The following is a 24,634-nucleotide window of genomic DNA, read 5'->3' on the forward strand; positions in this document are numbered from 1 at the left end:
AAATAAGAACCAAACTCCCAATTTGAGGCTAAATAGGTTCTTATAAAAATGGGGTCTCATTTGCAAATTTTAGCCTAACAGGTTCTTCAATCTTGGGTTCTTACTTGCGGGTTTTTACTGGACCGAAACCCCATAACCAAAAACACTATGCCCCTATGAAAAAATCAGCCGGGGCAATTACCATTTGGCGGAATGCCCGGTTGGAATCAACCACGAATTATGGTAAGTGTTTTATTCAAAAATAGCAAACCGGCGACCGAATTGAAGGAGATGGCGTCTACAATTTACTATTTAGTTTTCGGTTATTGTTTTCCCTTGATGGGAGGGTAGAAACGGAAGAAATAAACAGATTTTCCATCAAATTACCGTTCCATCTGCTTTCCAACCGAAATTTCGGGATTTAAACATAACTAGTAACTATTGCACTTTATCTTAATTTATATATTTCTACAGATCGCCTCGCCTTCCAAAGCCAAACTTCGCGCGCATTCGCTGCCGATCTGCCGGTTTATCGTTTGCTGCAAAATTCGCCGTCATCAAAGAAGTCACTAGTTTGCAATTTTTGTGTACGTGGACCCAAATGCTCTTCAGTAAAGTACTCGTTTTACAGTATTTAATGTTAATTCTTGAAAAGAAATAGTTGAAAATAGATATATAATAATTTGCCTATGAATACAGAAATATACAGCAATTTTGTTTAGACTCGGAGAAAGCACAATTTTCTTTATTTGGTCACTGTGAACATTTTTAGAACTAATTTTTAGAACTTTTATAGTCTTTTGAAATATCTGTAGCTTTTAATATTTTTAGCTTCTTACGTTTATATTCATTATTTTATAATGTTATTTTATCGTATTGAATCCTCTGATAACAGTTTATCACTCACACTGATAAGTCAGTTCCTCAAAAAATATTCGCAATTATTTTTTTCTACTTCTTTACTGTGTATGTGTTTTTATCCTTGTTCCTGTATTTTTCTGACCTCCTCTTTTGTATATTAATCAGCAATGTGTAATAAAAATACTAAATCTGAAACAAACTCTTCAGCTTAACGATTTACATCAGATATATGTCCTGCTTCACTGAGCTTATATATTCCATATTTCTCAACAAGTTCTTCATTTTAAGTTTTAGAGGAGACTAAAGCGTTGAAAGTAATGGCTGAAAAATAATCACGGCTCCCAGCAAGGAAATGATCTGTGTAAAACACACAAGCCGTCTCAGTCTTTAAAGATACATGGCCTAGCTATTTTAAAAGTTCTCATCCGCCCGCTTACCTAGAATGTTAGATTTTTCGTCCGATGTCGCTTTCCAAGTTCCATAGTAGACCAATAAAGCGAGCGTTAGGAGCAAAAGCAAATAGAAAATAATTTTACTATTGGACTTCATGTTGGCAGAAGTTCAGCTAGTTTGCTTGAAACGGCGTCTTGGTCAGATTTAATGCGAATCAAAAACGCGTTTAATTATTTGCCACGTAAAAAACAGAAAAGCACTAATTATCAAAATGCATGAAGTGCAAATGGCTTCTTGTATTTTGGGCCAATAGGCTGAAAGTTTCAAAGAAGCCAGTGAAATTCTTCTCTGTCAAATCGTGGACGTGCTTATGGCAACTATCCGGCTTTCCAATGACATTTTCTTTCTTATATGACACAATCTATGCGATGCAAGTAATCTGTGGTGTAAAATACGATTAGTACACATTTTACTTGCTAGGTGCTTTTTAAAATTCTCGTTTTTAGTTGCATTAAGTTGTGGAATATTGATGGTTTCAGTTTAAATTTTGTACAATGTTTTGTGTTGACTTTGTTAGCTTAATTAAACTTAGTAAGTTTTGGTCGGTTCAAAAATAGATTTTTACAGTAGTGAATAAGATCTTACAATGAGCAACTATAGTTCCTCGTTATCATTTCAAAGAAGTCGCTAAGTTTCTATTGTAGTACAGCTTGTGCATGCTTCTTGGCAAACTGTGGTTTCCATAGACACAATAAAATCATGCCAAACAATACCTTCACGTGGTACTGTTTATTATGCTGTACAAGGGGTCTTCAACTTGTAAATCAATGGATCAATATGATAAAAAAATCTGTGTGAGATTATTAATATTAAATGAAACTACTGACCAGTATTTTCATGTGGTACCTTGTTTATTATGCTGTGCAAGGTGGTTTTAACTTTAAAGTCTGTGGATGAAACACTGGTGTGTGGCCTTTCAAATGAAAGCTATTGAGCAGTACTTTATGTGGTACTGTTTATTGTGCTGGACAAGGTGGCTCTAACTTACAAGTCTGTGGATGAAACGCTAGTGTCTGACCATTCAAATGAAAGTTATTGAGTAGTACTTTTATGTGGTACTTTTTATTATGCGCTGCGCAAGGTGGTTTTAACTTTAAAGTCTGTGGATGAAACCCTAGTGTGTTAGCATTCAAATGAAAGCTATTGAGCAGTAGCTTCATGTGCTACTGTTACGTTTATTATGCTGTACGAGGTAGTTCTAACTTTTTAAGTGTGTGACTATTTAAATGAAAGCCACTGATCAGTACTTTCATGTGGTACTGTTTATTATGCTGTATGAGATGGCCTCTGACTCAGTTTTAAGTCTGTAGATGAAACCCTTGTGTGTGACCATTCAATTGAAAGTCATTGAGCAATACTTTCATGTGGTACTGAATATTTTTCATTAAGTTATCAAAAGTCTTTTTTCCTTCACTGCAATATTGTAGCAGATTATGTAAACTGGTAGTCTGTATGAAACTTTTACCTTTCATTGTTAAAAATATAAATAAAATTAAAATCTGCGTCCTAAGGGAAACTTTTTTGAGGTTGTTAGTTGCTATTCTTCTTCAAGCCAGTTCAAGCCGTCAGTTGCATTACAGATGGCGGACTGTTGTTGTGCTTGTGCGCCCGTGGTCTTATTTTGGTTAACCGCTGCACGCTCGCTTTCAACAACATCTTTTGGCACGGAACTTTGGAGAAATTGATCAACTACATTCATCTCAAATTACAAATACCACACAAATCAATGATTTGGTATACAGTCGACTCCCGATAACTCAAACCTTCAAGCGAAATTGAAAAAGGTTCGAGTTATCAGGAGTTCGAGTTATTGAGAGTTGAAAACAAATGACCGGAAATAAGGAAAAACTGGGGTTAACTGTCTTCAGTTCTATTCATGCAGTGTACTTTTAATCAAATTTAATTACAGTGTATAGAAGTCGAGTGAAAATAAAACCATACATTTCTTAATAACTGTATAGACCTAGTTAAATACAGATTACAGGGCTGCTTCAAAATAAATTCAATGTTTTGGACTACTGTACACTGTTGGTTTTGGCTTGTCACGTATTGACAGACATGGTTCGCGAGTTATCGAGGGTAAAATTATATAGAAATTAACCTGAAGGAAAACAAAAATTCTTCGAGTTAGAGGGTAAACTTTCAGTAAGTATGACGAAAATCCAGGGGAAATCGATTTTGGTTCGAGTTAGCGCGAGGTTCGAGTTAGCGAGGGTTCGAGTTTCCGGGAGTCGATTGTACCTACTCTTTATTTACCGAGCACGAGGGCCGTACTGCCGAGTGAGACAATATCGCCCGAGGTTTTTCTGGTAGGGACCGCCGAAGCGAAATGAGGTCCGTACAAAAAAGACGGAGGGCAATATCCTCCTAGTACGGCTCCAAGCTAGTAAGAGTTTATAAGAAGTTGATTATACGGCTCTCTTAGCAGGGCCATTGCCCGCGTTTTGCCAGGCAACCGGGCATTAACATTGGTTATAATACCCGTGAGCATTACGGGAAAAATATTGCCCTGAAAAGAAACCAATCACAATTCACGTTGTAACTTATTGGACTGGCATACACTAGATGATAGTTAATAGATAATTACTGAGGCTCACAGCATTACTGGGTAGCAGTAATGTACTTATTGCCTACAATGTACCCAATAATGCTGTAAGACTCAGTAATTATTTATTATATATTATAATTATTGACCTTCCTAAAACCCCTTTATTCTCTCTCTGCATTACATCGACGATTACAGTCGCTTTCACACTGATGTTTTGGTTCATGACTGCAATCGTCGATATATTTCAGAGAGAGAACAATAGGATTTTAGGGGAGTCGGTAATTATCTATAAATAACCAGGGCATAAGATAGTTTATTCCTTACACGCAATCCACCAGACAAACAAAAATGATTTTTACTCTATCTTATATGAAATCTTGAATAGAAGCTCTGAAACGAATAAGCTACCATGTTTGTTTTTTACGGGAAAAATAATGACATTTTTTTCTTGTTCTTAATATATTTCTTGAATTTTTTACGCACTAATGAAGATTATTTGTTTTTAAGTTGAAGAATAAACGAGTTTCAGTTCATGTTTTATAAAACGTGTGCATAATTTTTCTTTTTATAATCGTAGGCAACAAAAGACAAGAACTTTTCCTATTTTAGATCAGTTCAAACACGCCGAGCCCGGCGAGAGATAAAGTTATATTTAATTTCGTCTACAGTGAAAGTTCCATTATGAGAATTCGCCCAGGAAAGCTAACATTTTTTTTCTTTCAAAAAAGACACAATTTATCTTGCTGTAGATATCCGTGAGCCTCTATTAGCACTAATGAACGTAATTTCTTTTTGTGATGGAAAATGACCGTGTTTCATTTCAGTCTTTATAAAATAGGTCCAAAATAGGTCCAAAGTTTCTTTTTAACAACCGTGCGCAATAAAAGGCAAGCACTTTTCCGATATCAAACATACCGTCCGAGCAATCAATTGGTACAATTTATAAATGAAAATTTCTTTTCCATTGAAAAGTACCATTATTGAAACATAACGACATACGGGGATTTGCCTCAGCTGCCAGGTCAGATAATTTTATGTTGAATTACCCTAAAGTTTTCGTGAACCCATATTAGCACTGATGAAGATTATTTGCCTTTAAGATCGGTTATAAGATGAAGAATAATCTTGTTTCATTTCATATTTTCAGAATAAAATGCGTGCAGATTTTTTTTTAGATCCGTGCGCAATTTAAGGCAAACATCTTTTCGATTTCAGATTTCAAACATGCCGTCTCGAGCAAAGAATTGATATTTAGAAATTCAAATTTCTTTTTTCAGTGAAAAGTACCATTATTGAAGCTTAACGACATACGGGGATTCGCCTGGAAGGTAATTAAATTCGATTAATCCTTTAACGGGACCCAAAGTAATCATCAAAGGTATCTTTCGTCGGCAAATTTGAGAACTACACCTTTAGTGAACGGCGCTGCAGCCTTTTTATTTCGCTGGCGCAGCTTTGGTCTAAACTTGACATCAAGATAAAAAGGTTTGTAAATTTTCTTTATATGAAAGGATTCATTTTCTTAACTCTTTCGGCGAGAAGTTGCTTTAGCGTTTCTAGAAGTGTGTCATTTGCATTTTGGTCCGGCGAGTCTGGCAACTGTTTTTTTAAAGTCGCTAGTGATCATGAGCTCAGTGAGACAGAAGAAGATTAGCCTAAAAATGTCAGTTTCATAGGGTATAAAATAAGTGCAAGCTAGACTTTTGATTTCACAACTGACGAGAGGAAAAACAAATAGAAGCTCCGCACACCTTTTATATGTCTTTTAATTATTATTTCTTTGTGTCCGTGGCGATAAAATAAATATTTTTGCGCGACCAAACGTGAACTGCTGAGCACTGTCAAAGATGTTGCGTTTAACAGACTACTTTTTTAAAACGCTGGTCAATAAAGTTTTCGATTAACATTCTCGCTTTTCTCTTACAGGGCCTTAAATAACGCTTTTTCCACTGCCCTATGCTTTCATTTCAATTTTTCATCGCTAATTGTAATAGTAAATTAAGCTATGGTAGTACGACCGAATTATTTTTGTTATGACGACTTCGGGGCAACTAGACAAAGATTTTAACACGTCAAACAAGCTTTATAGTGGTCGAAATAAACACAAAACAAACTGGAATTGATATAACACATATATTTCTGTTTAACGTCCGCCTGCGAATCTCTTTGAATCAGTGAAAATAGTCGAAATAACAATTTCACAATTTAATTTAGCAAATATATGATTTCTCACTGGCACAGAGCGAATTTATTTGCATGATTAAATAAGGCATATTTCGAACGTTGTTGCGATTGTTTTTCAATGTCCGGAGTGTTGTTTTCCTTGCTCTCGACATCACAAAATCGGACAGCGTCAATTATTCTAATTATTTTCCATCTACTCTCACTTTTCAGCGTCCTGTGTTAATCCTATATCAGATATTTTCATAACAAGTAATTTTTTCTTAACCAATAAAAGGATACATTAGACAAGCCTTTTGTTTCAGGGCTACTTAACATGTGTCGGTACATTAAACATTTATTCTGTAAATAGCAAAACCATTATCTCTTTGTGAAAAGGTGCTTTGCTTTCGCACTTTGTGGTAATATACAACATGAGCGCATTAACAACTCCGCTTTGAAATCGTGCGAGGTTTTTTAATTTTACTTCTACACCACATTCAATTTAATCAGGTTAAAGCCAAGAGGAAATCAAGTCCTCATTTCTGAAACAAAACAACGGAAATTCAGCTTCCTTTCGCTCTCTCTTTTTTTAACAGTTCAAGCTATGGTTCTTTGGTCCTTTGAATACAATGTTTTACCCCCAGTTGGCGCAATTCGTTGACCTTAATTTTCACCCTAGGTAACAATGAAGGCGTCTGATTTTAATTCATTATCGTATTGAAAATTTGAAAGAAATCGCAAGAAACAAATTACATCGCTGCAGTTTTCACGTTAACTACTATTCTTAATGATCACTATACTAAATAGCAAAAATTACCACGACTTTTTTTCTCATGACTAGAAACATGAAAGCAAAAAAGAATGTGTTGGCTTTCATTAAATTTCCTGAATTACTCGAGACTGAAGTATTTTGTACGAAGAAGAAATGCTGACATTAGTTTTCGCTAGCACTGACGAGAAGCATAGCCCAGTGACCGACTGTAAAGCAAAATTGCAATCTGATGAGCTACGCAAGGGCGGACTAATTTTCGTTAGCATAACCACACTGACCTACTATTGGTAATCGCGCAATCCGATTGGCTACACAGGTGCCTACTATCGATCCGTAGAAGACTCTCGGAGCGCGCGCGTAGTCTTCGCTGAATTTTATCAATCAAAACCTTCAATAAATCAATTCTAGTGATATTCTGAGTTTAATAGATCGGTCAGTGGGTTATGCTAACACAATTAGACGGCTCGCTCTTAGTTTCTACCGGCTTTTGATAGTTGGCTCGGGGCTTCGCCCCTCCCCAACTATCAGCCGGTAGAAACCTCGAGCTTGCCGTCTAATTGTTAATTAGACTGTCCTGGGAGAGCACGCAAGTAAAATTGCCGAAATCACAAACCAATGCTATAAAAAACTACTTTCACTGAAGTTTGCAAGTCCATCAAAAGGTTACCCTCCCCCCCCCCCCCCCCCCCCCAGCAGTAAATTGGGCAGTACCCATTTATACACCTGCGTGGAGATAGACACTATGAGAGTAGTTTCATGCCTAAGAACACAACACACAACACAGCACCTCATAAGGCCCCAACCAGGACCGCTCGAACCGGAGTCCGGCGCACTGAGCATTAAGCCACCGCGCCTCCTCTAGTAATGCTGTACCCAAAAGAGATGCCGAAACTTCAAAAACAACAGCTTTAGCTTATTAGCATTACGTTCGACTCGGCTTATCAAAGGCTGCCTCGTCCCCAGTCGCTCGCGATCGTTGGGAAAAATGTTAGTTAATCATTGAGGAAAGCGAGGGCGAAGGGATACACGGGAATAAATTACCCACCGCTCCCATCACCCACCTCTCGCTCTTCGCGCTAGCTCCCAATCCCCCTACTCGCGCTTCGCGCTCGCTCAAAATCCCTGCCTCTCTCCAAAACCCGCGCGGCCTTGGAAAAGCCTGTGGAGGAGGCAGTATCAAAGGTACAACAGTATAGCGCCGAAAAAATATCTGTATTTCATTTATTTGCAAGGCGCTATTTCGCAATATATACGCCGAATAGAACATGTTTTGAATTAGGTAAGTAAGCTCTTTTATTCCATTCCTTTTATATGTCGAAGTGACGATTACATTTGTAACAATGCTGATCGCTTCTGTATTGTTTTCACGCCACCAAAATACCTAAATTTGCATGTGAGTCATAATAGCTATTCTCTTTTCTTTTTGTTTTCAGAGGCAAGACGCAAACAACATCTAGACTGGATAAACACTAGTCGTCAAAATCTTTCGCGATCTGGCAAAGTCGAAATCTTCACCTCGCCTTTAAAAAGGTTAGTGTGTTAACTAACAAATAACTATGCTAACCGTTCATCAAGAATGTACCGAAGAAAACCCTTCTTTAACGTAAATATCCGCTAATGATTTCGGCTGGTCCGAACGTCGGAGAATTATTTGCCGCTGTTAAACTAGCTTGAGGAAATTTAAAGCAACATGCTTGAAATGTCTTTTTCTTGATTTCTGGCATCGTTAAAAGGATATTTGTGTAAAATCACAGTTTGAGCTATTTGGATCCTCTCCTGAAGATTAAAGTGGCATAGAATTTTAGGGAATTAACGATCTTATTACACAAATTAACGTTACAGACAACGTTACCTTTCCGAAAATCATAGCAGTCTTTTTTCGTACCGCGAAAACGACACTTTTGCATCTCTTCGGAAGCAACAGCCATTTATTTCCCAAATAACGAAGATGCGAGGTAAATTTTGTAAAAGACTGGAAACTCCAGTGTTTCATCAGACTTTAATTCGAATATCTAAGACAGTTAGGCTTTCCGAATCAGTTTCTCCGTGACCATCCGCTACAGGTGCCCTTGAAAGTAATTTGGGAAAGTTAACTCACAAACGGATTTCATTCCGAAATGAAGCAGTTGTCTCTGCTCTGCGAGAAAAACCGTCATATTTTCGGACAGTCGAACTGGCCAAAGGTCTTCTAGTACAAATCAAAAGAAGGCTAACTAATAGGGATGTTTTTCTCTCTAGAGAATAAGCGGAATGCTCTCGATTTTATCAACCTTTACGTACCAATCTGCACAAAAACGTCATGAATTCTTAAATTTACTGTGTTTGCAACGACAACTTACCTCCGTAATTGTAACTGCATTCGATGAGTTTTCTTTCTCTTGTGTCATTCCCAAGACAGATTAATGTCTTTTTTCTCCTTACAAACGGACAAGTAATAAGAATATAAAGATTCGTCCACCGAGCCTGGAGTGTATTGCTTCGATATAGGAGTACAAGGTCAGATGTAGGTAGGGCTGTCCCAAACATGCTCGAAATTTCCCAAAACGTTGCTCGAAATTCCTTAAAAAGTTGCTCCAAAAGATCCAAAATGTTGCTTGTGAAGAAGAAAAATCTCCAGATATATATGCTAATTTCTCTTCGAACGTTAGATTTCTAAACATTTTCATGCAATATATTTAACTGCAACAGAAATATCTAAATAACATTTTAAGGCCAAAATGTGTTGAATTACAAGGATTTCTTTCACTAAAAACAATCGTGATGATACCGATCATGACGTCATGTTTGCTGACGAGTTTTTCATGCTGAATGAGCCAAAAGTTGAAGCATCTTCTAAACTTTCTCGGAAATCTTCGGCAAATTTCGTATATCTTCGGAGAAGTTCGAAAAATGCTTGAAAACGTTCGTATGGCCTTCGAACCACACTCGGAAAATCTTTGGTCTTGAAATTGCAAAACGTTGCTCAAAACTGCAAAAAGTTGCTCAAAAATTGCTCGAAAAGAAAAAAAATTGCTTGAAAAATGAAAAGTTGCCCAAAAGTTGCCAAGCATCTTTAAGACAGCCTTATTTACAACAGGGTAAATACGTAGAGTCTGTTAACATGCTTGTTGCGTTGATGGGAGAGGGACTTTTATTCAGATCATGATGATAATCTTCTATTAGCAAGGAGGGAGAAGGGGAAATTTTACCTAACCATTTTCTCGCAGACAACGGCGCCGTTTTGAAGACAAATGTATGGAAAAAAAAACAATTACAGGTTTCCTACTCACGACACATTTTTCAAATTTCATCAGTAAAACTATACTTAATATTACTTAAGTGTACGATTCGTAAATATCGCAGAAATTCAACTTTTTGAAAGTTATTTGTAATCGAAATCCCTGAAATTCCCATAAAAACTCTGTGATTTTGCGACACGTTTGTTCCATTTTCAAAATGGCAGATTTTAACGCGAACAATGTCTCCTTATCGACTTTACAAATGGACTAGCTAAAGTGGTAGACCGCAAAACCAGTCGCTAGTCCCGCCTTTATGTAGAAACCTTTGGCTTTGTTCTTCCAAAAACATTAACATCATTAAACATTCTAGTAGTTTAGTTAGCTTAAGAATTTCCTTAAAAATAAGAAAAAAACATCAACAAAAAAACACATCAAACAACCAAAAACTTCAACATCATTAAACATTCTCGTAGTTAAGCTAATGGATTCATTCAAAACAAAACAAAACGGGCAAAATTACAATCGCACAGTAACTTTTAAATTTAGCAAGCTGAAATCTAATATTTCAATCGAAAAAAAAAACACCAAAACATTTCCACCGCAAAAACCAAATCCTACCTACATGTCGACATCATATTTTTTTCAAAAACCTCAACTTTATTAAACAATCCAGTCGTTTAGTTTAGTTCAAGAATTTCAAAAGTCTGGCACACAAGTCAAAACGACGGTCACCGTAAGTCAAATTTAGCAAGAGAAAAAGTAAGTTGCAGTTGTTTTCGCAGAAAAAACTGCCAAAATATGTTTCACTTAAATCGCTTACCTTCAGCTTAGGAAAATATTTATTGTCATAGTGTGTTTAAATGAAAAAGCCGAGATGATTCGTTAAGTAATGGTAAAAAAATAGACGCAGAATGAGTTTTGAATTCAAGGTAAAATACATATGAGATCTGGCTTGCACTAAAAGCCTGTCCATTTTATTGTTACAAGTAAAAATTAAACAAACATTACGTTTTCTATCGCTGTTTAAAAAAACAATAATGCGGCTACAGTGCCATTTTAAAACAATAAGAATTCGACTGGCAAATATCTAAAACAAACTCGACTGTTTAAAAAGCATTTTAAGTAATTTTTCATTACCAGTTTTTTAATGACAAAAAATGGAATATTCAATCGATTTTTTGTAATTGTTTTGCGAAAGGAAGTGAAATTGTGGCTTTTATTTAAATACGTAGTTTCCGTGCTTAAGTCTTGACGCAAAACAAAATACTCATTTCGAACTTTTGTGGATTAAAAAATGGGCTTATATTCAAATGTGTTATCTGGGATTAGCAGTTTGTACGCTTCGATAAAAAGCCAAACAACGCTAAGAGGATTTTTATGAACTTTAATTTGACATATTCGAGGGGAAAAACATTTACATCATATCGACATTTTCTATTGCAACGATAGATATTAATTCAAGGTGAAATTAACTTATCGTTGCTAAACGCTGACAGAAGAAAAAACGTTTCTCGTTTAACAGTAGAAAAAAAAAACTAGTCAGCAAATTTTTAGTAGGAGTGTTAATGAGTTATGCATCTTTGGCAGATGAAAAATATAATGCATTAATTTTTCTTTGTGACCCACTCTCTTGTAAACACTTTATGTTCTTGCCACGCATTGGTTTTTTATCATGTTTACGAGACAAATTAATCACACCTGTCTCGAAAACTCTTTTTGTTATTGTTTTAGGTGTGTGTTTTTAACGACGATTGACTGCGAACTATATTCCTCTCAGGGAACCTTAGAAGAAGTTCATTCAACAAAGACTTCTAACTCTAGGTGGTAAGTTTAGCCGTTGTGTGATTCAGTTTAAAGTCTAGACTATGAAAATCTAATTCCTTCGTTATTTAATATTCCCTTCAGCTAAAATGCTTACTCGCAAAGCCTGTCGTTAAACATGTTCTCGATATATGCTATTTTAATCCTCGCACAAAATTTCATGTCCACGAATTTTTTTTTTTTAGCGTCGAAAATACTACGTTCTGTCAAAATTAATAAGACTTCAAAGACTCGGTGTTTGTCAAAAAAAACTATATATCAATGTGCTTTTATGCAGGGTAAACTGAAAATAGAAATATAAACGTTTAACGTCTGAATTTAATATTGTTCATTTGAGCCGCCATAATCTCATTATTATTGTACAAGATAAATACACTCCCAATTTTCGGCAATGAATAAATTATTTTAATTTTATCATCAACTCGCTTGAAACGAATATTTTCGCGTCAAAGCTTGTTTTTCAACCTGTTTTTGATTAATCTTATTATTTTTCTTTTACACAAGAAAAATATTTTCTGAATTGCTGACAATATTCTATAAAAAAAACTGAATAAGCTAGAGTTTATTTTCTGGAAAAGCACAAACTTAAAATATCAAATATATTCAAAATTGACTTAAACAGTTTTTTGTTTTCCAAAATGCCTTGCGCATTTTTAGCGATAAATTCCTTAGAAAAGTAACATAGATTTGACTGTTTATAAAGTAAAAACACCTAACACAACAGCTTTGAATAATGTTTCAAGAAAAATAATATCCGCTGCCCACAATTTAAAAGCAATTTAAAAGCAATTCATTATAATGCAAAAGTATTCGAGTTGAGACTTTCAGCGGTAAAAAAATTCGTTAATTGTACTATGTCCATAACCTTTCAAGTTTGTGCTGTGCGAAAAGACCTGTAAACGCATCTTTTTCTTTAGTTAAAAGCGTTTAAATTTGTTCATCAACTTAAAGCTCAACATAATCTAAGTATGACATAAAACAATAATTCAGCGAAGAAAATAAAATTTGTATCCGGTAAAGCTAAGCCATTCCCTTTAGTTTCACTAAAAACACTGAAGAAATCAAAAAAAAAATCCCGCACATCGATTTCGGAAAATGTACAACAACTTCTTATAGCCCCATTTCTAGCTCGTTTGAACCCCATAAAAGTTAAAAAAAAGTAAATTGCTCTTTGTTGGTTTAAAATTTACGAAATATATTATGCAATGAAAATACGGCATGTTTTAGAGTTTCGTTTTACTTTAACATTTTCTTTGAAAGCCATTTGACTTGGTTGTGTTTGAAAGTATTATATTTTATAACAAAACAAACATCTCAGGAAGATTAATTTCTGCGTTTCGACGATTTTTCTAAATCCCTCTTGCCTTATAGCTTCAAACTAAATAGAAGGTTGAAGGTTGAAGTAAATAAGCAATCAGATATATAAGCACAGTGGTTCCATTTATCAAATTAATTTTTCCTTTCATTTTAAAAAGTCTCTGCGAAAGGGCCCAAAGTCGTTTATATTCAAGGCATTAAATAAATGGACTTCAAATGGCTTCAGTGCAAAAATGTTTTTCACTGCTATGGAGGTTTTTGAAATAGAATGCACTAAATTTCTTGTAAAGCTAAATCGGATAATTTAAATGTTAATGAATATCGGTTAAATTGTGCTTACATTGTCATGACGGATGTAATATTTATTTTTTTGCAAAAATTCAATTACTTTAAGTGTTTTTCGCTGTTGTTTTATTTTTTCAAGCTCTAAATGAATGTTATTGTGTGGTCTTTATAGCTGGGAAAATATTTTTCTTTTTTTTTCTGATTGCGAACCTTGTAGACCAAACCGAAGGCGAGGTCTTTAAACTTGCAAAAAAACATATCAATAATATTTTCTGAGTTGGACCGAAAGAGTTGCAACCTCGTTCCCAGGGTCTCTCGCTCTTGGGGGCAGGGAGAGAGATGGAGACCCTGGGAACGTGGTTGAAAGAGTTGTTCAATGACATCTCATTAGAATGCATATGGTTGTTTTAATAAATATAAACTCATTCTCCAATCGGCAAACCCACGGAAACAATTAAGCAACTGTATGCATTTGCTAGCCATTTTTGTTAAAAAGTAAATAAAATTATATCGGTCAGACATAACGAAGGAAAGATTTTCAGCCAAGTGAACAGAAAACAGTTTTTGTTTACTCTGCGCTGTCCATCTTTATGTCCTTATTACAATTATCCTTAAATGACAAAACTAGCCCAAAAAACACTAGCTGTATGTTTGATGCTAATAACTTGTAATGATACCCCATACGCTCTAATCTAAGAATATTCACAAGAATATTTTCAGCCTAAAATCGGCAGAAAATAAAAATACTCAACCTGGGTCGATAAACACAATACTCTTATAGAAAGAAAAGAGTATATTCAGTGTTTGAAATTTTATTGTTGAACGTGCTTCTCAATGCGTCAAGGAAAATTTTTAAGGGACTGTGTCACGGCTAAGTTAATTTATGTTATTAAATTTTGTCAAATATTCGTTATGAAACTAAATGTTTGCAAAATTTAATAATTCTATGATTCTAAATACCGTATTTTCTTAATTAAACGCCCCCGGCGTTTATTTCAAACTTGGCACCGTGGATCCGGCGTTTATTTGAATGGTGCAGTTTATTTGAGCAAAATGTTAATTAAATAAGGGTTTTAAATTATTATTTGTGAAATGAATGTATCTTGCCATCATGACTAAAGCATATTACACCTCAAATAAATGCCTGAAAGGCTCACTTACCACTTTACCTTGGAGACCCGGCGTTTATTCGGGGCCCGGCGTTTAATCGAGAAAATACGGTAACAAAACTATAGCTTTCTTGCAGCAAAATGTGTCTCCTGGGCGTTATAATTTAAAGTTACAAGCAGACAAGATTAAATTTGGAATCTGTTCCGCTGGACCATATTTCAAAAACCCATATCGCAATCCGTTTCAATCTTCGACACTTTTGGCCATCCGCACCTCTTTTGCACTTGGTGCGTTATTTAAATATTCCTTGTAAGGGGTTATTTCATATATTTAAACGAATTTCATGGTCATTTCCAATGCCTAAGTTTAGCTAAAATCCGTGACACAGTCTCTTTAGGAAGAGTCAATGCTGGATCTCGAGAAGGAGGTGCCGCCGCCGCCTGGTTAACTCAGTTGGTAGAGCGCCGGACTGATGTGCGGGAGGTCGTGGGTTCGAACCCCAGACCGGACCAACACTCAGGGTCTTATAATAACTGAGGAGAATGTGCTGCCTTTGTAATTTCATCTGCAAATGGTTAGACATTCTAGTCTTCTCGGAAAAGGACGATAAACCGTAAGTCCCGTCTCCTGTACCTTCAGTCTTATAACAGGGGACGTTAAAGAACCCACACACTATTCGCAAAGAGTAGGGCACGAAGCTCCCGGTGTTATGGTCTGGCCTTTGCAATTGTGTAGTAAATTACAGTATGTGTTAAGCGCATTTGAACATATACATATGAAAAATGCGCTATATAAATGCATTATCATTATCATTAAGGAGGTGTATTCCCAAATGTGGAGGTGAAACATAAAGAGCTCACCAGAAAATAATCTGGATCACGAAAAACAGTACATCAAATATCAAGCATCTCGACATCAGCTAACTTGTGTTCAGAAATGACTTCAAGCGCAAATACAGAAAAAAGTGGCGTTTATCGGTCATCGGTCATTCATTTGCCGTGGCGAAAGGCAAGGAGATAAGAAAATCTGGAAAGTGTTTCGCGTTCCCAAACTTGATAAACTTCAGTGCTGCTTTTAACGATCGAGGATGCAAGGTGTTAGCAGAAAGGACCTAGCAGCTCCCAAACAATAACAAACCAGAAAAAATAAAATGGATGGCGCCTGAAGGGGTAAAAAGGGAACTGGGATTTGGGCAAATTTTCACAAGAAAAATGGGATTTGGGAAACAGGGACTGGGAATCACAATCATAAAACAGTGGAACTTGGAATGGAATTTGGAAAAATTTGGGAAAACAATAGGCTGGGAAATATAGGATTTGGGCACAATTTGAGCTAGGAAATGGGATTTATACGACCCCTTCTCCTTTAGTACCCTAAAAATATCTATAATTTCCGTGAGGCAAGGAAAGAATTGTATAACGAGACGAGTAAAAATCGCATGCAAATCCCGGCCGAACGGAGACAACGAAAATGAAAAGATACTGAGTTGTAAACAGCGCTGCCAGACTTCCAAATTTTAATTTGTTTAGTTGTTCTGTGGCACCTGTCTTGTAATATTTGGTTTTGGTTTTAAAGCAAACAAATGACACTGCCTACGTCACTGCAAACACACTATCACCCACGAAATGTAAATCGATGTGATTGCGTACCTTTAACAAATCGGTCCATGCAGTGACAGAGTATTGGTGTATTAAGCACTCAAGGCGATACTACGGAGTGAGTTCCCTTCATGTGGAAGTCTCAGTTTGTCTTGTGAAGAAAATCGTGGAACAAGCCGGAAACTGTTTGGTAAAGTTACTTATACACGCGACTATGCGAGATTCCAAAAGCGCGCGCGCGGAGAGAGAAATGCGAGAATAACAGTGTCGAGTTTCTCTCAATCGTGTCGCATGCGGATTTCACCTCAGACTTGTGTGTGAATTTTCGGAAAAGCGCCTTTATTGTTTATGTGTGTGGTCTTACCGTAAACCGGTTTAATACTTTCATCATCACAACCTTCAAAATCAGCTAATTTACGTAGACCTTGTTCGTCATAATTTTATCCTATTTTATTAATAATCCCTTCAGTGGTAGTTTTGATACTTTCTATTTATCGGAAAAAAACGTTTCTCATAAGCGTATTAAAGTTTATATGAGTAGCCTACGTTACGAACTGAAAACAATAAAAATTATCTCCAGTTCCTTCAATGCAGCTATTAAGTGGAACTGTATGATTTCCGTTAGGGGTCACGATTTTCTGAAATTGTGTATCTGATCGCAGTCATACAAAGCTAATAAGCTTTTCCAGATTTTTCCAAGTGTTGATAAGCTAGTGATGTCAGAAAAAATTGCCGATATTGTAATAAATTTGTGACCGATTTCTTTAGCAATGTACTCTGGATTTTTATGAATACGGTAATGTCGCTTTTTTGACACTCGAACGATTGCCAAAAATATTTTTCGTATTTTTTTCCATGCGTAAAACGAAAGGTAAACAAACCGGTCGCCAGTTGAGTCACTAATCTACTTGTTTTTCTGAAACAAAACATCTGCTGTAATTTTAGCCAAATCTGGCGCCTTTTTTAATTCTTGTTATGCAAAAAAAAACATTAAAAATGTCTTTTGTAATATTTTAGATAATTCATCATTTTGTCTTAGACTGTTTAAGTTTTAAAATGCAGTTTTTTTTTTTTTTTAGTCAGTTATAAAAGCTTCGAACGTGAACGGAGTAATAAAACTCTCTGCGTGATGTCGCGAAAGATCTCGAGCAAAACTACCTCGTGTTTTTGAGCCAACAGCGGGAAGTAAAAATATTGCTTTTGTTTCAGTCGAGAGCGTGTATGTTGACATGAATATTGTTATGAAGGCAACACGGTTGACTGGCTTCCCAAAGACCTGTTCTGCCAATCAACCTTTGTATACAAGGTTACGATTGGCCATGCGAAAGAAACCTGTTTAAACTATCATTGCCATTGAATGGGTTCCGTTGGAACTTCACGAGTTTTCGGATTATGGAATTATGGATAATGGATTTTCAAGAACAGGATCAGCTAAGGTGTACTGCAATCTTCGCAAATTCAGTCGACCACCTGTGAGCAAAGTTCAAGAGAAACCTGATTTATGTCAGGTAACTTTCGCAGGTCAATAATCTAACAACGCTTTAGTTTTGTACCAAGATTTCTTCGATTTTGGGTGAAGTACGGGTGAATGCGGTCAACTGACGGATCGAACCAACGAATCGTATAATTTAAAGGGGTCATGATTTCATTGAGGTTTAAAATTGAAAAAAGGTGCAGTTTTCTTACTCTTGTAAGGATTAATTGGAAACTCGTATTTAAAAATAGTGGCCAAAGATCGCCAAACATTCTCGTGACCGGAGGCACTTTAAAGGGCTGGGGTTAATTATTATAAGATCAATTTCTGACAGACATGAGTCTGGTAAACAACACGAGTTGTTTATCGATCACTGGACAAGTGTTGTTTTAAAAATCCATACTGAAGCTGAATTCGTTCAAACCACTCAATGTTCGGAGCTGCGTTTATCTGAAAATTGTCCCGCCGTAATCTACAAAGGGATGTCGACATGCTAGATGTGTTATAAGGTAAAAAAAAAAGGTTGTTAATTTGTAAGGGCAAGCACATATTCACACCAATATCTCCTCGTGTGCTTCAGGTTCGTGATAAGGTTGTCCTAACGCCTTCGACTGTTTGTTTATGTTCCAGAGAAAAGCCACAATGCCACAGAATAATACACTTCTTGAAACTAATAGCGCGGCACTGGTCGCCGAGTCCTTGTTCTTTGGGGTTTTAAGCATCGTCATATTGGCAGGAAATACTCTTGTTTGCACTGCTATTTACAAGAATAGGAAGCTACGGACGAAAACAAACTACTATTTGGTTTCGCTCGCGGTAGCTGATATAATGGTTGGAGTCTTCTCCGTTCCCTACTGGATCTATTTTAGATTAGGTAAGACAAAATATATTAGTTATAGTATTCACCTTAAGGTGATGGGAGGTTTAATTTAAATAAGATACGTACAGGCAGCGCCGGTAGCAGCGTTTGCAATAAGCAAGAAATGTGCGTGACTACGTAATTTGCCTTTCTGAGCTTAGGAAATGCGCAATTTTTAATTAATGTCCGTGATTAAACCATACTCGCGGTCGTAATAATTTAGCCAGGCAATTTGGTCGAAAAAATTTATTAATTCGCTTTATAAAATTCTGAAAATTTAAGGAATTTTCCTCTTATCTCTTGTTAAAACCCGGCTTTCTCATTTCCGTTCTCGTCGAGGGATTTCCTTATTTAAAAGCACGTTGGTAAAATAAAAACAACGCAACATACATTTTAAGATCATCCAATTATTATAACTGACTGTACTCAGAGACAACAATATTTTTCTTAGCATAATTTTGCCCAGATTGGCTGAAACAAGGGTTAATTTTTGAACATGAATTATAGATCGTAAAATAGCACCCATGGTTTGAATACTTTAAAACCAGAATTACTCCGCTGGTGAAATTGAACTCCGCGTTGAATATCGACAAAAACAAAAACAAGGTAGGCGGTAAATGTTACACACGCAAAACATAGCATGTCGCATTTTCTCAAAAAGGTTCTTTTTTACGTATGAAAAAAAAAAAATTAACGGATCAACCTTTTTTTCTTTAAAAAATGATTTTGTCTGAAATATATCGCGCAGAGCTACTTGCAAAGCACAAAGCCGCACTTCAAGTCAAGAATATTTAATTTGTTTACTGAGTGTTCTGAAATAATCGCGATTTCCAAAATAGAAGGTCTGACACAAACAAATATTGAAATTCATCACAAAAGGCGACGCGAAGCTAACCTTGGGTCACTTTCTGTGTGGGCGTCTTTTCAAGAAAAGAAAACAAATTGTTTTATTGTTTCTGCGCGTCAAAGCTATCATGACAAAACGTGTCAAATGTAAACAAACCGATTGTTAACTTTTTGAAAGATGTTCAAATATAAAGACAGGTTTAAATTACTTCTTTTCTTTTTGCGTAAGTTCGAACGCGAGAAGTCTGGAGAAGAGTATTGACAATCAGTGCGTGGAGAGGGGCTGGGGACGAAACGCATTTTATTCTCCTTTCTCGCGCGACGCGCGCGGGGTACACGCGGATACATGCAAGCGTTTCGTGGTTGTTTTTGTCAAGGACTTTTTAAAAGAAAAGAACTTCTTGAGCAAGTTAATTGTTTTATTATTCAACAAATTGCCAACAAAATGCCTTTATCAACAGCTAGAAAGTCTCGTGCAAAAGGCCCATTTCACATCCAAAACGACCGGACCGGCGGAGCAGTTCTGACAAATGGAGAGCGCCCGCGCCTTTAGACTTTCAATTTTATAAGTGGGGAAGCTGAAAGGATAGAATGACCAAGGACCCACTAGGTGTCCCTGTCCGAAAAGAGCTCTCTAACGTTACAAACCAGTGAAAAGTACGAGAGGGTTTTCCATGCGAGTCAAGTTTATTTTTTTTACTTTTGGAAGTCAAAGAAACGTTGCGCGGGTTTGTGCGGGATCATTTGGGACAATACCCGGTGAAATACTTGCAAAATATTTCGAAAATATTGGACCAGCAATGGAGCCATCTGATTGGTTAATTTAGTTATTGGCGCTCTGGGCATGACTATCTTAGTGGTGTAATAAGGACAGGTATAAGTCAGATTAGTTAAAGTACCGGGACCAACTCTACGTATCCGGATCGGATAAGCCGGTATCAGCCTGAGAGAGCCTCTTTCTCTCAGGCTGGAGATTTCTGTCAATGTTGTAGGTCAAATTGGATTTTAGGTTACAGATGTTAACTTGTTTCCAACCTCGGTTAATCTGTTTCAACCTGAACATAACGCTCTTACAATGACATAAAACAATTTGAATACAATTATAGCTACATGTATTTGCTTCGAGTTTTGATTGTTCACTGGATTGTCTGTGTCCTTTGTGATTGGCTACTTTGATTTGGTTTTACGGCACTCATCCTAAAATCGCTCTAAAAGAAAAAAAATTGCGATCGTTTGCATTGAAACTATGAGACTAAATCAAAAACACGAAATATACCATGTTAATGAATATGATGTTCTTTTTTCTTTCTCTGACTGCAGTTAATCCTGGTGTAAATACAGTCGCGTACAAAGTGTACATCACATATGACATCCTCTGTGGAACAGCGTCCATCATAAATCTTGTTATGATCAGCCTTGAACGCTGTATATCAGTCACGGAGCCTGCAATCCACCGGAACTTATCACGAACAACAATTTCCCTTACAATAGCTGCCGCATGGACTTATGCTCTTATTGTTGCGTGCGTCAATCAAGTTAGTGGATCTTACCTTAAATGGTATCCGCCGTTCGTCAGCACTGCCAGCTTTTTCCTGCCATTGTTTATAATTCTCATAGCGTACTCTTTAATCTACAAAATCGCGCAAACGAGGGAACGCGCGAGACGCTCGCGATCCCTCGCGCGGGAAATCCGCATCGCGGTGACTCTAGCGGTGGTTATTGCAGCGTTTGTCGTTGCTTGGTTACCGTTCTTTGTTATGTTACTCGTGACGACGTACTGCAGGACGTGTGAAGTGAACTATAGTATTGTCGTGCCTTTCACGAAATGGATGCACTACAGTGGTTCTATGGTAAACCCTGTCATATACACTCATCGAAATCGCGATTTTCGTCACGCATTCGCGAAAATTTTAATATCATGCGGGGATTGCGGAGGGAAGGAACTCAACAGTTTATCTCAACCTAATTCAAGAGCTTCTCCAGTAGGGATTGAGAACTGCCCTTCAGTTGTCAAGCAAAGTTATTGTACTGTCGTTGATGACAATAATGAGAATCCCGTGCGAATCACACGAGCAAACAGCTACGCTCTCGCGCACGAAACAAACGGTCAGGTGACTGTTGAGGGGTCCGTTTGCAACGAAACAAGAGCTTGATCAATTACTTCACGTCATTCGCTTGGGAATAAAATGTTTTAGCGAGGAGGAGTGGAGAACTACATCTTTAATTAAACAAGTATGGAGTAGCTTAAATCTGAATGCCAAGCTGAGAGTAAAGGTCGACTTTTTTCTACCTGAAATGCAATGTGGTGTGCACTGGCCTGCGAGCAGAGTCTACTTTGATCGTCCTAAGCTATGTTTACACGGGACCGGTTTCAAATAGATCCAAATGGATCCGGTCCCAAAATAGGCCTTCTGTTTACACGGGACGCCGTTCTGGAACTGATCCGGATCGGGTCTAAAACTGGACCTGCTGCTTTGCTAGTCCAGTTTTGGGTCTCGTTTGGACCCGTTCCGGACCGGTTTCAAACTGACAACCAGTGAAGTAGCAGGTGTTTACATGGAACCGTTTGGAACCGGTCCAGATCGGTTCCAAACGGTTCCGTGTAAACAAAAGCCGATCCGGTTCGGTTCGGAGCGGATCCAGTCGGGTCCCGTGTAAACGTAGCCCTAGTAATAAAGGAAGATCCAGGGGGACTTTGCTTGTAAAGTACAAAAAGACGATGTCTTGCTGAAACTGATGATTTCTCTAGGAGATCAATCGATCAAAGCCTTGTGCACGTTGCGTACTAATTATTCCGATAGCACCTATAGTAAATTCTAGTGTTTTTTTTTTTACAGAAAGTGTTCCGAAATTAAGGTTAAACATTAACAGAGGCTACTTTTTTATGGCCGCTATGCGCCACGTAAAAGTCGACAGTCTGCACCCATCATAAAACGCTGGAAGTAACTAGAGATCTACCTTTCAGAGGTGTATAACTGCGTTGTCTTTGTAGCTTTTTAAATTTAAAATTCACGCCTCAAATGTTAAAAATATGCCGTGTGCTTCGAATTTTATAAGGCAAATTTCTATCCAGGGAATACAATTTATCAACTGCACGAGTTCGGTTCTACAATTAAAACCTGTTCAAAATCTGTTGTTTTCTAATATAAATGTTTATATCAGTCGCTCGAGAACGAGCTTTTGGCCGAGTCAAAAAGTACACCACGGGAGTGGGGCGAGACTTTAACTTTTTCTACATTAGTAACTGGTGAGTTAGAACTTTATTTTTTACGTTTTTTTATTGAAAGGTAATATATTTACGTTGCAAAAAGCAACTTTCGTGCTTTCGTGCTTTCCATCGTTCGTTCGTTTAACACTGATATAACAAAGAAACCATAACTTTACACAAATACAAACATTCAGTTTAAGTGTTCACAAGATTATCGAAAGTTGACTTGCTCCAAACGTCGCTTTTTTAAAAAAAAATAAAAAACTACAAAAAACACATCGATCTTTTGCTTTGGAAGCTATTTTATAATGACTTTTATAGGAAAAGAAGCAAAATAATTGCTAGTGAGGCATTCGTTACACACAGTGTAAAGTCGTCGTTAAAATCCGCTGTACGCACACAACGTGCTTAATTTATTAACGCCATTCACGACTCTCATTTGAATGTATATTAAATAATTTACAAATACGTCAATGGATCGTGAATAAATAAAAAAAAATACACTTTGCCATGCCGGCATATATTCCTGTTGCGTCTTGTCTTCGTCTCCATTTTTGCTGTATTCTTAATAATGTTGCACACGTTTTTCACTACCGAGCTTAAAATTTTCCATCTTTCTTTGCTTAGTTTAATGAACTTTAATGGCTTTGCTCGCCATGGGTTTTCAGAAAAAACAAAATCCAGAATCATAGGCACGCAATATGTGCAGAGAGGTAGATTTGTAAGACCGGTCTTATTATCTGTTATGGATACTCTTAAGTTTGATCAGACGCTTGGTTTTTTGTAACAAAGGTTTTACACTCGTTTTCAGTGTTACATGTATGGCTATCTTCTACATCCATCTTTCGACATCGTCTTTCAACGTGCTGTTTGAGATAAGCCGATCATAACAGTCATGCCAGTGGGCTGTGATTGGCAGATTTCGATCCGTCTTGTTTGTTTAGCACGTCGAAAGATTTGATGACGATATGGAAAGCCGCTATGCACGTAACACTGAAAGCGGGTATAAAAAAATCTATAATAGCACAAATCAAGTCGAACCCCCGCCAAACGGTTAGCATTATCGAGGGGGAGTAAGTAAGTAAGTAAGTAAGTAAGTAAGTAAGTAAGTAAGTAAGTAAGTAAGTAAGTAAGTAAGTAAGTAAGTAAGTAAGTAAGTAAGTAAGTAAGTAAGTAGGACTTTATTTAACGAGGGTGACACCTGACAGTAATCAAACTGATAAACTTGTGGCCTTCACAAAAATATAACAATAACGGAAATATAACAATGTTAAAAACTTTAAAAATAGATTGAGATAAAACTATGTACAACATTAAATACATTAAGACAATTAAGAATTTAAATTACATGAATGATAAGATTGCGTATGGATTTGATTATTTAAAATTTGTTTAAAAAGAGAACGCTTAAAAAAATTAACACTTGGGCTCCGTTTTAAGTCCGCGCTAAGTGAGTTCCATTCTTTGATTGTCCTTACACTAAACGTCTTGCCGCTTTCAGTATTCCTCTTATATCGAGGGCAACTTAAGTTAAGATTACAGAAACGAGTTGATCTTTTGTGGGTATCAGAGTTTCTGATGAGAAAATCATTTATATATTCCGGCGTGGTGCCATTAATCCGTTTATAGATTAAGGTACATCGGTTAACATCTTTAATACTGTAGCTTAGTGCTTAACGCAAGAAACACTATATTCTCTGCCTAACTGAAGGCGAGCGTTTTACTTAAACTTGGTGTGGTTATTATATTGTACGCATAAACGCTTGATTTTGGAGTAACCATTGCAGTGACAACCATTTCAATACAGTACTCTGCTAAGTGAACGATGATAAGAAAACTGTTATGTCGAGGTTGTCCTTCAATTTGAAGTTCAGTACGTCAAGGCCAAAGAGATGTGAATGCCAAAACGCTATGAGCCCCGCAAGCCTTTTTAATTTCGATGAAGGCAGCACTGTCAAAACGCCGGCTTTTTTGACACTGTTATCGCAGAAGTACTCATTTTTCAAGTTTTCACTAACGACGTTAAACATAGACAGAACTCGATAAGTCGCTACTCAGAAGCAGACTCGTGTATCTAGAGTCTTCATGAGTTTGCTACTGTATTCCCGGGGTATATTCACAT

At 36.8% G+C, this 24,634-nt stretch overlaps 1 protein-coding gene across 6 annotated transcripts; it reads left to right on the forward strand.

Annotated features, from left to right (window-relative positions):
- Positions 1-5,216: 5,216 nt before the first annotated feature.
- LOC144642939 (D(1)-like dopamine receptor) lies at positions 5,217-23,015 on the forward strand. Of its 6 annotated transcripts, XM_078502058.1 has the most exons (5): positions 5,217-5,326; positions 8,210-8,306; positions 11,726-11,818; positions 18,230-18,473; positions 20,625-23,015. In XM_078502058.1, exons 4-5 carry the CDS (start codon positions 18,242-18,244, stop codon positions 21,455-21,457), a joined length of 1,065 nt encoding a protein of 354 aa, XP_078358184.1. In that variant the 5' UTR covers positions 5,217-5,326; positions 8,210-8,306; positions 11,726-11,818; positions 18,230-18,241; the 3' UTR covers positions 21,458-23,015. The 6 variants fall into 6 exon arrangements, with proteins under 6 accessions (XP_078358184.1, XP_078358183.1, XP_078358180.1 ...); XM_078502057.1 differs by lacking the exons at positions 5,217-5,326; positions 8,210-8,306; positions 11,726-11,818 and adding an exon at positions 16,145-16,315; XM_078502054.1 differs by lacking the exons at positions 5,217-5,326; positions 8,210-8,306; positions 11,726-11,818 and adding an exon at positions 17,178-17,633.
- The last annotated feature ends 1,619 nt before the right edge of the window (positions 23,016-24,634 follow it).

Source organism: Oculina patagonica, chromosome 2, assembly GCF_052425735.1.
Source record: "Oculina patagonica isolate OP01 chromosome 2, crgOcupat, whole genome shotgun sequence".
NCBI lineage: Eukaryota > Metazoa > Cnidaria > Anthozoa > Scleractinia > Oculinidae > Oculina > Oculina patagonica.